Genomic DNA, 13,220 nt, shown 5'->3' with positions numbered 1-13,220 from the left:
CAGACTGGCACAGCGCACTGCAATCAAGAGAGGAACGGCTCTTTTTGAACGGACGCTCGGGCAGAACCGGGAGACAAGAAGGCGAAAGCAAAAAACAGCTCCAGGTGCTGCCGACAAACGCACGTGACCACAGAGGGCCATCCTTTTCGGCGCAGGGACTGCACTGGTATTTTCAGCCGCACACACCCAGAGATGAATCTCACTAATCGGAGCATTGTCTTCGAGTACGAAAGACAACTATACATAGCCACAGACTTAAAGGGGAAAAAGAAAAAAGAGAGAGAGAGAGCTAATATGGGGAGTGAGAAAATTCCAAATTTGGCAAAACAAAAATCTAGACTAAGGAAAAGGACACTTACTTCTTGGGGTGGGCACAGAGTCAGAGTTTGGCCGACGCTTGTTTTATCATTCCTACCCTTGTTCTACGTGTGCAGGGGGGCACGGGAAAGGGTAGAGGGAAGAATGCTACCCTCTGCATCCTACCTGCTGCAACTGCTGCTGGTTGACTTGAGGTTCTCTGCGGGAGCCACCTTCCTCCTGTCCCGACTCCTCTTCGCCTCTGGCCCCTTCTTTCTCCTTGCTCAGTCTCTCTCGAATCACAGGCTCTCCTCGCAAGATGTGGCAAAGGATGGCTAGCATAGATTCAGCCATTCGCCCCCCATATACTTTCAGAGGCTTCCGATTCCACAAGTTCTTGATACAAGTGAAGGCGGCCTGCAAAGAAAGGGCAGAGTACACCAATATTCTTTAGTCACAACCACTCCTGAAAGCTCCTGGTCTCATAGGGGGTTAAGTCTTTAAAACGAGGGTTTGGGCCCACTAGAAAAGGAACGGGGGCCTGGCAGCCCAGCCAAAGCACTGATAGAGTCCACTCCCAGGGGGATCAAAATAACAGTGCGATCACCTTGAGTAATGGTTTCCTATTTAATTTTCCATCCCCATCATGACCCTATCACTAGCGGGACACGTCGGGTGTATTGCATCTATGAAGCCTTTGCATCATATTTCATTCCCCTTCTTAGTCCCAGACAAGGGATTTCCATTACCGATACCTGGACAGCTATACCTAGCTACTCAAGTACTCCCGCTTCTAAAGACTGTTTCTGAAAACACCTTTGGCCCCGGTAACGGCTAGTCACCTTCTGAGTTACCACCAGGAAGCGAAGGGCGCTGAACTGGGGGTAGTTCTGGCCTCCGGGCAGTTTGGCAGGCAGGGAGTGTGGGGACTCGAGCACCGTGGTTGGATTCACCATCTTCTCCACCAGCATAAGCCAGGCATCCAGGAACTCTCCTGTCCCATCAGGCAGGTCTGGGTGTTCCAGCCCCTCGGAAACCGGAACTTTGCCTCCCATAGACAGAGCCCAGTTGAAAGTCCTAGGAGGTAGCAAGGAGAGGGAAGACAAAATTACAATTGCAGCACGAAGGTCCGACTTCCAGTTTCTCCAACTATAACATTTGTATTGGTATTACAAGGCCCTATGCGTTATAGTCCATGACCCAAATCCAGTCTTGACCTCTTAGATTCGCAAGACACTTAAATCGTCATAATCGCCAAAGGGAAGAGGAAGATCAGGGCTAAAAGTAGAATCTGATATCGGCCGTTTTAAAAAATGAATTTACTGGATAGGTGCCCGTGCTTGCTAGCATGATTTCTGAATATCTGAAGTAAAAACAGAGATCCTGGAAACTTCTACTCTATTGACTGCTGATTTCCTACGCTAGAAGTATGCACCCCCTTCTCACCTTGCCAAAGAAAGACAAGACTTCTCTGAAGTTAGTGTACTCGCAAAATATAGGACAATTCTTTTTTTAGCACTGAAGTGACTATTTGCTATTCTCTCCCTGGTTTTTCCCCAGGATTGATGAGTTCCCGAGGGTCCCGAGATGGACTTTAGTCCAGATACTAAGGCCAAAAATAACCAAGGAAATGATCCAGATGTGAAGTGATAGCAATTGATGTTCTTACTCAAAAAGAGCATTGTGGCCTCCAGAGCACAGGAACTTCTGCAGCATGAGGTGGTAGGGATACTTTCTCTCATCAAACAGCATGGGGGATGTGAAGCCAACAGAACAGATGAAGAAAGTCAGCCTGAGGAGTGGAAGAGAAAGTTAGCTAACGTTTCTATGGTTGGGTAGCTAAGAAACTACAGATATAATTATAATTGCTATGGTTCACGTAGAAGCTATGAATGGATGAAAGAGGGGCAAAATAAACGAACCTCCCGATGGAATGACGCTTATGGGATAGTGGGGTCATCACGCAGTCTGGGCTGTTAATATCTGGGAGGTAAACGAATTAAGATGCTTATCCGCTGAGGACTGGCATCTGAAAGGTCCACTCTAATGCCGATTTAAAAATCTGTTTCCCGTCTCTTGGGTCCCAAAATTTAAGGCTCTGAGGTACGTTCTAGACTCAGACCTCATAACGGTCAAGTCTGAGAACCAAAGAGATTTCCACTGAAGTACTCACCTGAACCTGGGAGTCGGTGTGTAAGGCGGTGGCTGCCAGGATAAGCCTTTGGTGAGAAGTTTGGTGAGAGCTGAGGCTGTCGATCTAGCTGCGGGCGTTGGGGCCGTGGTGGTGCTGGCTGCATGGTGGCTCCTTCTCTGACGCACAGGAGATCCCACACAGAGCTTCACGAGAAGTCCAAACAGCTCAGCAAGAGCTCGGCCTAACCTGGAGGAAGCTGAAAACCGGGAACGCTAATCACGTTGATATCTGCCCACGGCTCTCCAACTGAAAATCTCGGCCCAGAATACTGCTAGAGGCCTGTAAAATGCCTGAATTTGGCATTTCCCTGTATGTGAAACTCACTTTCCCCCCACTTTGGCTCCCCGGGGAGAAGAGAAATACTTTCTTCTCTAACAACACTCGGTCGTAGGGCCTTTCACCAGGCAGGCCCTAAAGAACAAATGTGTCTCTCACTCTCAAATACATTTGGAGGCTTTTTTCCACTATCATTCACCCATCAGAGCCTTCAGTTTCCATCTCCCAAAGCTCTCAAGGGAGTGCACCCGCTGACCTGTAATGAGTAAACTGGACCGTGAGCTACTGAACATAAGAGGGGCAAGGGCTCAAGGGAGCAAACAGTCCCCTCACTACTAGTTAAACCAGGCAGCCAGGAGGGTGGTGGGGGAATCCTCCGGGGATGAGACTAAGCTTGAAATACAGATGTGGGTTTGCAACCACAGAACTGCAGGTCCCGCGGGGCACAGGGAACACCACCCAGCCGGCAGTCGAATAGGCACTGCAGTGTACAGCGCAGGCCAGCAGGCTTTAAACCCGCACCATACCTCAGGCGCTCCAATCCCACCCTTATCCCAAATATTCCCCAGCTGCCCGAGCAGGGAAAGGGGATCAGGATTGAGGCAGGTAAGCAGTTGGCTCTCACAGGGAGCCGGGTGAGAATGAAACCCCTCCCCCCCAGCCAACAAAACAACCATGCCACAGCAGTCTGCTAAAAACAGGGTATCGGGTGAAGCTGATCCCAAGGGAAGGACTGTCCTCCCCAGTATTTAGTATGGTGCTGGACACAGAGTAAGCGCTCAATAAATACGACTGCATGAACATTATTGTAATATACCAAAGGTGAAAAAAAAATAGTTTAGATCACATCTCCAAAAGGCCTTCCCTGTTTAAGCCCTCTTTTCCCCGCTTTCTCTACCTTCTGCGTTGTCTAGGAAACTGGATCTTTGACCTTTGATATTCGCCCCACCTTCAACCCCACAGCACTAAAATGCAAGTCTAGAAATTATACATTACATATTATTTATCTTTACGACAGTCTCCCCCATCTAGACTGTAAGCTTAAACGTGCTTGGAACGAATCTTCCAATTCTAACATATTTTACACTCCCAAGTGCTTAGTACGGTGCTCTGCACCTAGTAGTGCTCAGAACAGTGCTTGGCACGTAGTAAGCACTTAAATACCATACTAAGATTACGCACTCAATAAATACCACTGATAGATTATAAGCAGAGTTAGAAAGCGGCTATCCCTTCGGCAACTAAATCTTCCACGTGTGAAATCTGAAACGAAATCATTTTTTCAGGGTTAGAAGCTGCTGCTGTTGAAGAGAACAGAGAACTGACCTGACAGCAAAGGTTTTATCTGTTTGATTCTGGCTGCCATAGCTGGGGTTATTTTTGATTTCCCTTTGGGGTCCGAAGTACTGGGTTCATCTGTTTCCATAGGGGCCAGGGTGTCACCATCCAGGCCGATTCCTTCCAATAATCCCTGGGCAGAAGTCTCCACACTCCCCGCTGTTCCTTCTGTTTCACCTTCTACACATTCAAAAAAGGGAAACAGTGTAATTACTTTAGGGTCCTAGGATAGAATACTTTAATATTGCTTTAATTAGCAACTTGTATTAAACACATAAAGAAAGGCTCAAGAGGTAGTTCAGACTCTGCTCTTTTACCCCTAATTTATCAGACACCATCCCACAGTGTCCACAGAAATGCCCATTTAGCTTTTTTAGGATTACCTGTCCGTTTGGCTCCCTGGCCTGTATTGCTGGTTGCTTTCTCTTCTTTGGGGACCAGCTTCTGCATGTCTGCCTGTCCAAATTCACATCCAGAGGGTAGGCTGCAAATACAACACAATTAATTAAGACACAGACTGTCTCTTGGCTGCGGCTACCTTAGCATACCAAAAGGAGCCCCATCAGCTCCCCCCAAATCAGCATTTCCTGAATGTTTCCTGAGACAAAGGGAGGTGCTCCTATATTCTTACCTGTTTGGTGTGCAGAGTGAGAGTAATACTGTGCTTTCCCACACCAGGGAACAGTACAACTGACTCAGTTTACTCAAGACACTTAGGCCCAGCTGGGAGCCCCACTGGTTCACAGAGATAGCTCGGATCTCGCTCTGCAAAGAAAAATGAAGAAAAATGAGAAGCAGCCATGGCCTAGTGAAAAGAGCATGGGCCAGGGAGTCGGAAGACCTGGTTTCTAATCCCAGCTTCCCACTTGCCTGCTCTGTGACCTTGAGCATGTCATATCACTTCTTAGGGCCTTAGTTTTCATTCATTCATTCAATAGTATTTATTGAGCGCTTACTATGTGCAGAGCACTGTACTAAGCGCTTGGGATGAACAAGTCGGCAACAGATAGAGACGGTCCCTGCCGTTTGACGGGCTTACAGTCTAATCGGGGGAGACGGACAGACAAGAACAATGGCACTAAACAGCGTCAAGGGGAAGAACATCTCGTAAAAACAATGGCAACTAAATAGAATCAAGGCGATGTACAATTCATTAACAAAATAAATAGGGTAACGAAAATATATACAGTTGAGCGGACGAGTACAGTGCTGTGGGGGTGGGAAGGGAGAGGTGGAGGAGCAGAGGGAAAAGGGGAAAATGAGGCTTTAGCTGCGGAGAGGTAAAGGGGGGATGGCAGAGGGAGTAGAGGGGGAAGAGGAGCTCAGTCTGGGAACGCCTCTTGGAGGAGGTGATTTTTAAGTAAGGTTTTGAAGAGGGAAAGAGAATCAGTTTGGCGGAGGTGAGGAGGGAGGGCGTTCCAGGACCGCAGGAGGACGTGACCCAGGGGTCGACGGCGGGATAGGCGAGACCGAGGGACGGCGAGGAGCTGGGCGGCAGAGGAGCGGAGCGTGCGGGGTGGGCGGTAGAAAGAGAGAAGGGAGGAGAGGTAGGAAGGGGCAAGGTGATGGAGAGCCTTGAAGCCTAGAGTGAGGAGTTTTTGTTTGGAGCGGAGGTCGATAGGCAACCACTGGAGTTGTTTAAGAAGGGGAGTGACATGCCCAGATCATTTCTGCGGGAAGATGAGCCGGGCAGCGGAGTGAAGAATAGACCGGAGCGGGGCGAGAGAGGAGGAAGGGAGGTCAGAGAGAAGGCTGACACAGTAGTCTAGCCGGGATATAACGAGAGCCCGTAGCAGTAAGGTAGCCGTTTGGGTGGAGAGGAAAGGGCGGATCTTGGCGATATTGTAGAGGTGAAACCGGCAGGTCTTGGTAACGGATAGGATGTGTGGGGTGAACGAGAGGGACGAGTCAAGGATGACACCGAGATTGCGGGCCTGCGGGACGGGAAGGATGGTCGTGCCATCCACGGTAATAGAGAAGTCTGGGAGCGGACCGGGTTTGGGAGGGAAGATGAGGAGCTCAGTCTCGCTCATGTTGAGTTTTAGGTGGCGGGCCGACATCCAGGTGGAGACGTCCCGGAGGCAGGAGGAGATGCGAGCCTGAAGGGAGGGGGAGAGGACAGGGGCGGAGATGTAGATCTGCGTGTCATCTGCGTAGAGATGGTAGTCAAAGCCGTGAGAGCGGATGAGTTCACCGAGGGAGTGAGTGTAAATGGAGAACAGAAGAGGGCCGAGAACTGACCCTTGAGGAACTCCAACAGTTAAAGGATGGGAGGGGGAGGAGGCTCCAGCGTAGGAGACCGAGAATGATCGGCCAGAGAGGTAAGAGGAGAACCGGGAGAGGACAGAGTCCGTGAAGCCAAGGTGAGATAAGGTATGGAGGAGGAGGGGATGGTCGACAGTGTCAAAGGCAGCAGAGAGGTCAAGGAGGATCAGAATGGAGTAGGAGCCATTGGATTTGGCAAGAAGGAGGTCACGGGTGACCTTAGAGAGAGCAGTCTCGGTAGAGTGGAGGGGACGGAAGCCAGATTGGAGGGGGTCTAGGAGAGAATGGGAGTTAAGGAATTCTAGGCATCGATTGTAGACGACTCGTTCTAGGATTTTGGAAAGGAAGGGTAGTAGGGAGATAGGACGATAACTGGAGGGGGAAGTGGGGTCAAGAGCGGGTTTTTTTAGGATGGGGGAGACGTGGGCATGTTTGAAGGCAGAGGGGAAGGAGCCCTTGGAGATTGAGTGGTTAAAAATAGAAGTTAAGGAAGGGAGGAGGGCAGGGGCGATGGTTTTAAGAAGGTGAGAGGGAATGGGGTCCGAGGCGCAGGTGGAGGGGGTGGCACTTGCGAGGAGGGAGGAGATCTCCTCTGAGGATACTGCAGGGAAGGATGGGAAAGTGGGGGGGGGTCGGTGGGGAGGAGGGGAGAGGCGGAGGGGTGACTTTGGGGAGCTCAGACCTGATCGTGTTGATTTTCGTGAGGAAATAGGTGGCCAGATCATTGGGGGTGAGAGGAGGGGGAGGAACAGGGGGCCTAAGGAGAGAGTTAAAGGTCCGGAACAATCGGCGGGGGTGACGGGCATGGGTGTCGATGAGGGAGGAGAAGAAGCTTTGCCTGGCGGAGGAGAGGGCAGAGTTAAGGCAGGAAAGGATAAATTTGAAGTGTGTGAGGTCAGCTTGGTGCTTGGACTTTCGCCAGCAGCGCTCAGCAGCTTGAGCATAGGAGCGTAGGAGGCGGACGGAGGAGGTGATCCAGGGCTGTGGGTTAGTGGAGCGAGAGCAGCAGAGGGAAAGGGGGGCGAGAGAGTCGAGATGAGTAGAGAGGGTGGAGTTGAGAGCGGAGACCCGCTCGTCGAGAGTGGGAAGAAAGGACAGGGCGGCAAGGTGAGGAGAGATGCTATTGGAAAGACGGATGGGATGGAGAGAGCGGAGGTCTCTGTGGGGCAGTAGCGAAGATTTGCAGGGGGAGGGAGTGTGAGAGATGAGGCAGGTGAGAAGGTTATGGTCAGAGAGAGGGATTTCAGAGTTGGTGAGGGAGGAGATAGTGCAGCGGTAGGAGATGACGAGATCGAGGGTGTGACCGAGTCGGTGAGCGGGCGCGGTATGGTGGAGGAGGTCGGCAGAGTCGAGGAGGGATGGCAGGCGGGCGGCAGAGGAGTCGTCGGGTACATCCGTATGGATGTTGAAGTCTCCAAGGATCAGAGTGGGCAGAAAGAAGGACAGAAGGAAGGTGAGAAAGGGGTCAAGGGTTTTCCCACCTGTAAAGCGGAAATTACATCCTACTCCCTCCTAGACACCTGAAGCCCATCTGCGTCCAACGTGATTAGTATCTACCCCACTCACGAGCACTTACTGTGTGCCACAGACTGTGCATATATATGCAAACACACTATATGTGTGTGTATATATATATATAAAATTGGCTATATCTACGATCACATTTGGGTGGCTACAGCAGATTACGTGCCTGTCGTCAGGGAATGTGCCTACCGACTTGTGTATTATACACGCCCCCCCGCCCCCCCAAGTGCTTAGCACAGTACTCTTGCACAGTGTAAGTACTCAAAAAACACCACTAAATGATGGAAGAAATTAAAGTGGTCTGAGGCAAGAGTGTCATAGGCACCCCTTCGAATGCTAAGAACGTTTTAAAAATTAAGTGCCTGCCCCTCTCTGCTCCTCCCACTCAAAATTTGTCCCAACGCAGGTGAATGTTCTATTCTGTTTGCCAACGGGGAAGAAAGGCACTGCTTTTGAAACTCAGCCCCGCCTCTAACCAGGAAGGAGATCACGAACATTCTTTAGAAACCAAATTGTCTTTTGCCCACTAGGTTTTCTGCTAACATTCTTATCACCTCCCACCAAGAGAGTAGTGGGACCTATACACGAGATGGGTGGCATCTTTTGTAGTAGCTTCCGGAGCCCGCTCACCTGTCCGACCCTGCAGGTGTGAACAAACATCATGATGTAGGCATGTGCGGCGGTGAGGGCATGCAGCAGAGGGGTAGCCTGGGCAGAAAGGGTGGCATCGGCTACATTGCCAGCACACGCTAACTCTCGCAGTAACACTGATCCTCCGGGTGCCTCAATCGGTCGATGGAGTGGTTCCAGAGAGGAGAGTATTGAGTCCAGCTGAAGAAGCCCTTCCTGAAGAACTTTTGGCTCATGTGATAGAGTCTGAAACCAAACAAATCAGGGTGTTTTTGTTTTTGTTTTTTTTTTTACAAAATTCCTGACCCGTTTTCAAAATACAACCGTTTCCCAGAGTGCCCAATAGAACTTTCCAGGTCACCTAGCAAAGCAATCTTATATCTAGCACCTTAAAAGAAAAAAACAGACATTACTATTCCCAATCAGTAGAACATACACCCATTACGAAGAGGCTGTTATAAAGAGCTTAACTCGCGGGCAGTTTCTCAGCTGGGTGCCCTCCTTCAAAAGAACACTTAAAGTATATAGCTAAGACCTGAAAGACTAGCTTAAAACTATTCATGAACACGAGGAAAAAGGCAAGGTCATTCCAGGACAAGTATGACAATTTTTGCTGTTTAGAGAAATTATTCTTCTTATGCATTTCAATCAGTCCTGTATTATATCAACTGACTTTTACAATATGTCCAAACGAGAGCATATTGGAATGAACACAAAGCTCAATGATTCGAGCTTTGCACCTCGCCATCCTAAAGTCAGAGCAGAATGAGTCAATTATGTAGCTAGCTGACATTCATCTGCTTTGGATTCCAGAACTTTCTAATCCTATGATCTGAACCTGGAAAGGAAAAAAGAGAACAGAAAAGGGGGTGGAGGGGGAGAGAAACATTTCTTCAGGAATAAAGCACACCCTATATCACACTCCCCAAATTCTCAAATGGAGGATCACCAATAACACTATGGCGTGGCGTGATGTGGAAAAAAAAGAAAAGGGGGGGTGAAAAAGGTAACTCATTCAACACTTACTAATATGGATTTGCAGACTCCGGCCACAGCCTGACAGGCAGCAGATGTGGGAAAGTCGATGGGCAGGTTCGGAAGGCCCAGGATGGTCACCAGAGGTAAGAGACCTTTCTGATTCACGAACTCTTGACAGTGGTCATCTGTTGTGTTGTTACTTAGAATAGACTCCACAAACTTCATCTAGAGAAGAACGTGACTTCTTAAATTTACCATTCTCTTTTACATCTTCTCTCATCTGCATTGCGCTCTTCATTCCACTCAAAGATCAATTCCCAACTGCGTATCTTTTCCCAGGACTTTGTACACAGTAAGCGCTTCATAAGTAACCATTACTATTACCGGCTCTCAGTCTCATATCCTTCCCACTACTCATGTCTTTACGCTCCCTGGAACTCCCTTCCACTTCAAATATGCCAAACATTTTACTCCTCATCTTCAAAGTGCCTCTGGAAACCCAATTCCCCACATCGTACCATCCCCAGTCACCACCTTTGGTGAAGTGCAAACTGATTTATTCATTCCTTCCAGCAATTTACAAATCCATTTGTTTTTCCATACACTTGCTCAATTATAACTATGTTTTTGCACAGCTCCTCACTGCTGGTATATAATTTGCACCTCCCTGTTCCCCCCCTACCCCCGCCACCAGATTGTAAACAATACCTTTCAATTTTACCATACTTTCCCAAGTGCCAGAACCGCGCTCTGCAAATGGCAGGTCCTCAATCAATGCTAATGAATTGCTCTTGCTCCTACTGTACATTTTACCTAATCACCCATGATGTACAAGACCAGCTCAGATATGAGGATTACTGGGGGGGGGGGGGAAACCCGTGTATAGATACATCAGGGGATCACCCTCTGGTTGCTCCTTCCAGACACTTTTCAGACACTTTTGGGCTTTTCGGAGAGCTTGAGGGACTGCTTTAGGTCAGAAGTCTGACCTCTCCAAGCCCATCTTCTTAATAGACAAATCCAGAAGTAAGCTTTCTGGGTGCCAGAGGGATACTGGACAGATCTTCAATCACACCCAGGTTGGTTGCTGTATTTAGTTCCTGCCCAGGGTGAACAGGAAAGGATTGCAAGGAACCAAAATTGTGCTGACCATGGCAAGCTCAAAAATAAGGTGACTCTAGGGCCTGAGGCAGGGTCAGGGAATGGAGTCAGGCTCATTCTTGCAACTTGTTCTCAGAATTAATTATTATGATAGTTGTTAAGCACTTATCGATGTGCCAGACACAATTCCAAAGGCTGAAGTAATCTGGTTGGACACAGTCCCTGTCCCAAATGGAGCTCACAGTCTAACTAGAGGGGAGTGGGATTTAATCCCCATACAGATGAAGAAAATGATGTAAAAAGAAATGAAGTGACTTCAACAAGATCACACAGCAGACAATGGGCAGACAAGTTGTATGACACTTTCCACTAGGCCTTGTCTCTTCCTCTTCACTTGGGCCAAAGCTTGCAAAACCTTGCTATTCAAGAGTAAGAAGAGCAGATGTGAGTGATAATATTTCCAATCCAGAATTAGAGAATTTAACATCACTGCTCTCATCTCTGATGTTCTGGAGTGGAATACTACCGTTAAATTGGCCAACATTCCCTGGAGAATCAAAAAAGACGGTTGTTACCCAGTGTCTAAACAGCTCCTAAGGATCTCATGGATCAAGGTACCCCTGTCCATTTCCACCTGTACAGCTTCCAAGTCGGTGCTGCCTTTGTTTGTTTTGATACAGCACCATGGATTGGCTGAATGTCTGAACTTCAGTGAACTTGTTTGATACTGCTGAGTGAAAACAGTGGAGAGTTTTCAGCACATCTATGTGTTATCAGACCTAGTGGGGAACCACATTCTCCGGATCTTCGGCTGCACCAGACAGGTTCTGCACCTTTCTGGGGAGCTTTTTATAATCATTATTATGAAAGACGAGAGAGATGAGATGCCAAAAAAGGGCTTGTTGACGTTTCTATACGTTTTTCCCTCAGAACACCACTGAAAGGCGTGGACATTCTAGAGTCACCCTGGCCAGGAAGGACAGGGTCACAAATGAACACCGCCCTCCAATGTGAAGACAATTTGTAAGGGATACATTTGTAAGGGTACAGTTAGAGGTGAGACAACAAAAATCATGTCTCTTTTTCCCTGGCCCTCAGGGAAAGAAAAGTCTGACTGGAGGGAGAAGTGTGATAGGGATAAGCACCCGAAATAGCGAAGTTAAAAGGAGCTCTACAAGCTCACGCAATCCGAATTATTTTTTTTTACAGACAATATTCCTAAATATTGAATTTTTTTGGAAAATAACTACTCCCTGATAACTCTTTGAAGGCAGTAACCTTCTTTTGTATGCTCCCCAAGTGTCCAATACCATGCTCTGCTTACAATAATAATAATAATGTTGGTATCTGTTAAGCGCTATGTGCAGAGCACTGTTCTAAGCACTGGGGTAGATACAGGGTAATCAGGTTGTCCCACATAAGGCACACAGTTATCCCCATTATACAGATGAGGTAACTGAGGCACCGAGAAGTTAAGAGACTTGCCCACAGTCACACAGCTGACAAGTGGCAGAACCGGGATTCAAACCCATGACCTCTGACTCCAAAGCCCAGGCTCTTTTCATTAAGCCATGCTGCTTTTCTTATGATAGTCAATGGGTAGGTAAGGTACCAGACCCTGCTTGTTTCATTGGGCTAAAATTATCAGGGCGTCAAACCCTTTATAAATGAATGTTCTGGCACTGAACTGAGGCTCCAACTGTCGGTGTCACTAGAGATCCCCTCAGAAGTTAAGGGGTAAAAGAAGTTTGAGGTGGGAAAGGACGGAGGTGAAAGAGGGGACTCCCTGGTAACCCAAGGAATTGAGCTCTCTAGCTAAGAAGCTCTACCCAATCTTTTAGCCCTCTGAGCATATCTACAGCAAGGAGCAGATAACTCAGAAACTCTATGGGAGTCCCAGAGGATCAATAAGTTGTTACAGGAATCCACCCCGACCAATTGACTTGATTTGGCACTTCGACAAACTGACTACAACCAAGCAAACATCCAGCCACCGAGAATCGAGAATCTGAGGCATGAGCAGAGTCAGAAGTCAGCAAACAGATGGTCAGAGTCTTAAAAGAGACTCACCTAAAATAGTCAGGCACAAGAGAACTCAAAGGAAATGTCACGACAAATATCCACGGTGTATTTACATCCTAATGTACACAAACTCCGGGAAACTAAGCTGATTTTTGGGCGCTCTCAGCAAAAGAAATAATTCTTCCATTTGGGCTTAAATTTGGCTTAAGAGCTTAAACAGGAAGCTTACATGGATTGATAAAGAGGGGGCTTAAATTAGTCACTTAAAAGGAGCCATTATAATGGAATTTTTAATCCAAGGCTTGCTCCTCCCATCACTATAATTATTGTATACACCTAAGTGCACAATATGTGCAGAGCACTGTACTAAGCACTGACGTATATACAAGTTAATGAGATTGGTCTGTCCCTGTCCCACCTGGCGCTTACAGTCTAGGTAATGGGGAGAACAAGTGTTGAGTCTCCCTTTCACAGACGTAAAAATGAAATGATGACCAAGGTTACACAGCAGACCTGTGGTGGAGCTGGGATAAGAACCTAGATCCTCTGACTCCTGGGGCTGTGCTCTTTTCACCCCTTAAGGCACTCCTTCTCT

General features: G+C 48.0%; 1 protein-coding gene across 7 annotated transcripts in view; it reads right to left on the bottom strand.

Annotated features, from left to right (window-relative positions):
- HUWE1 (HECT, UBA and WWE domain containing E3 ubiquitin protein ligase 1) overlaps positions 1 to 13,220 on the bottom strand; it is a 125,367-nt gene that overhangs the window by 52,140 nt on the left and 60,007 nt on the right. For all 7 annotated transcript variants that reach the window (XM_029068098.2, XM_029068096.2, XM_029068095.2 and 4 more), the window contains 9 exons: positions 9,551 to 9,727; positions 8,525 to 8,770; positions 4,737 to 4,870; positions 4,489 to 4,589; positions 4,094 to 4,285; positions 2,471 to 2,687; positions 1,967 to 2,089; positions 1,140 to 1,374; positions 484 to 714 (listed from right to left, as the gene is read on the bottom strand). In XM_029068098.2, the coding sequence (XP_028923931.1) occupies positions 484 to 714; positions 1,140 to 1,374; positions 1,967 to 2,089; positions 2,471 to 2,687; positions 4,094 to 4,285; positions 4,489 to 4,589; positions 4,737 to 4,870; positions 8,525 to 8,770; positions 9,551 to 9,727 (1,656 nt within the window). The remainder of the gene's footprint in view (positions 1 to 483; positions 715 to 1,139; positions 1,375 to 1,966; positions 2,090 to 2,470; positions 2,688 to 4,093; positions 4,286 to 4,488; positions 4,590 to 4,736; positions 4,871 to 8,524; positions 8,771 to 9,550; positions 9,728 to 13,220) is intronic.

The sequence above is a fragment of the Ornithorhynchus anatinus genome, chromosome 6 (genome assembly GCF_004115215.2).
Source record: "Ornithorhynchus anatinus isolate Pmale09 chromosome 6, mOrnAna1.pri.v4, whole genome shotgun sequence".
Classification (NCBI taxonomy): Eukaryota; Metazoa; Chordata; class Mammalia; order Monotremata; family Ornithorhynchidae; genus Ornithorhynchus; species Ornithorhynchus anatinus.
Note: the sequence above shows the minus strand (reverse complement) of the source record. Positions and strands in the feature narration are given on the sequence as shown.